At 38.9% G+C, this 1,967-nt stretch overlaps 1 protein-coding gene across 1 annotated transcript; it reads left to right on the top strand.

The window, feature by feature from the left end:
* The first annotated feature begins 365 nt into the window (after window positions 1-365).
* LOC140198435 (probable G-protein coupled receptor 139) lies at window positions 366-1,220 on the top strand. Its single transcript, XM_072259525.1, has one exon. It carries the CDS (start codon window positions 366-368, stop codon window positions 1,218-1,220), a length of 855 nt encoding a protein of 284 aa, XP_072115626.1.
* Window positions 1,221-1,967: the final 747 nt, after the last annotated feature.

Raw genomic sequence — 1,967 nt, 5'->3', positions numbered from 1 at the left:
TGAAATATGAACAAAATATGTCACCTTTTCTAAAGCAACACTCCAAACTATTCCAATTTTTCGATCCACGACTTTGCTTCCAGTAACCATAATTAATCCTCGCCAGTGCGGCGATCAAAGAATCTCCCGCGCGACAGCTTGTTTCTGTAGAAATGCCGCTCCAATTTATGACAGCAAGTTCTCTCTAACAACTTTAAAACGACCACTACGTAAACTTCATCTCGGACGTTACATTCACCTGTAAACGTTTTTTTTTTATCTGAATCGTGTATAATTATATTTTGTCTCCTGTTATAGGCAATCTAATGGCAATTATAATTCTCTCAAGAGGGACTTGCGGTCTTTCTAAATGCATCACTCGCTATATGGTTGCAATGGCCGTGGCGGATCTACTGGTGATAATATTTGATGTAATATTGTATGAGATTAATGACATGTATTTTCCGGGCTCACTCTTGGATTATACACCTATCTGCAGCCTCAACATCGCCCTAGTCTTTGCGGCCATCGATTGCTCCGTCTGGCTAACTGTTGCCTTCACGTTCGATCGATACATCGCCATTGGTTGTCCGAAGCTGAGGGGAAAATATTGCACAGAACGGACTGCCACAAAAGTTATTTTGATTGTCTTTGGACTAAGTTTTGTACAGAATATTCCAATTTTCTTTGAAAATGAACATGTGTATATTATTGACAATATACCGTATCTCTGCAAAGTGAAATCATATCTCTCTAGTTTAACGATATGGGTTGCATATTTTTTCGTTGACATTATATTAACACCGTTGGTACCATTTCTGTCGGTTGCGCTGCTTAATGCGCTGACAACCAGACACATTCTACAGGCCGCTAGAATAAGAAAGGGACTTAGAGGAAAGGGGAGTCTCGAGGATTACAATGATCCGGAAATTGTGAATCGCAGAAAATCGATCATATTGCTTCTCTCTATATCAAGCTGTTTCATACTGCTATGGCTGGTAACGTTTGTACATTCAATATGCACACAACTTGTAGGCGTTCAGTTTATGCTCACGGATTATAACCATCCTTTCGCCACCATGGAACACACTGGATATATGCTTCAGTGCCTGAGTTCGTGCACCAATACATTTATTTATGCTGTGGCTCAGGCTAAGTTCAGAGAAGCATTTGCGAAATCTGTTAAATATCCTTTCACTTTAGTTAAAAATATTTTTCAAGTCATTCAAACCTCACACTAGATGTCGCTTAGCATTAATCATAGCTTGGTATCCAAATTCGTTTACTTCTGACACATTACGAAATATGTTTCAACAGCCCAATGATGACAGGCCTTCTGAATTTCTAAAACTATTAAAACCACGAGATCATTGTTGAGGTACTTGTATCTAATTTAAATGACCCGGGCATTCAAAAAAAAAAAAATAATATGACTTGCCAATGTTATTCGTTTGAATTAAATTTGAATTGTCCCCATGGAGATCACTGAATGGATGTCCACATTTGTTTTGCTACAAAGATGGATCCAGAGTTTGCATGGAGGTAATATTGTACGATGCAAGAATGCTCTTACTAAAATCATCAAGTTTGCTGTACTCTTGCCATCCCCATCAAAACAATAAAAAATGTGTGCAGCTCCGGTGCAATGAATCTTAATTTGACGCAACAGAGGTGTAAATTATCTTCGACAGAACTTCTGAAATGCCACGGGAAATTCCACAAGGTGCATATTTTTCTTTGGATCCTGTAAGATGATGCCAATTTTTACGTTCTGCTCTCGGTATTGAACAGAAATCTTGAATCTGAGGAAACTGCTACTACAGTTGTGGCGAAGACATTATTTTTTCAAAACTTTGGGTGTTGTGCTTAGTATCAAACGATCAAGGTATCAGGGCAGATCCAGCGAGAACCTGCTACTGTTTTGCGCTCAGTGGCCACTTAATTCGGGCTATATTGCTGCTGTCGGTAAAATCTAATTCAAGGTCAAT

Source organism: Mobula birostris, chromosome 5 (genome assembly GCF_030028105.1).
Source record: "Mobula birostris isolate sMobBir1 chromosome 5, sMobBir1.hap1, whole genome shotgun sequence".
Lineage (NCBI taxonomy): Eukaryota > Metazoa > Chordata > Chondrichthyes > Myliobatiformes > Myliobatidae > Mobula > Mobula birostris.
This window is presented reverse-complemented; position numbering and strand designations above follow the sequence as displayed.

Excerpts from the sequence above, each read along its gene's own strand:
- LOC140198435 (XM_072259525.1), top strand. The coding sequence starts at position 366 with ATGGTTGCAATGGCCGTGGCGGATCTACTGGTGATAATATTTGATGTA.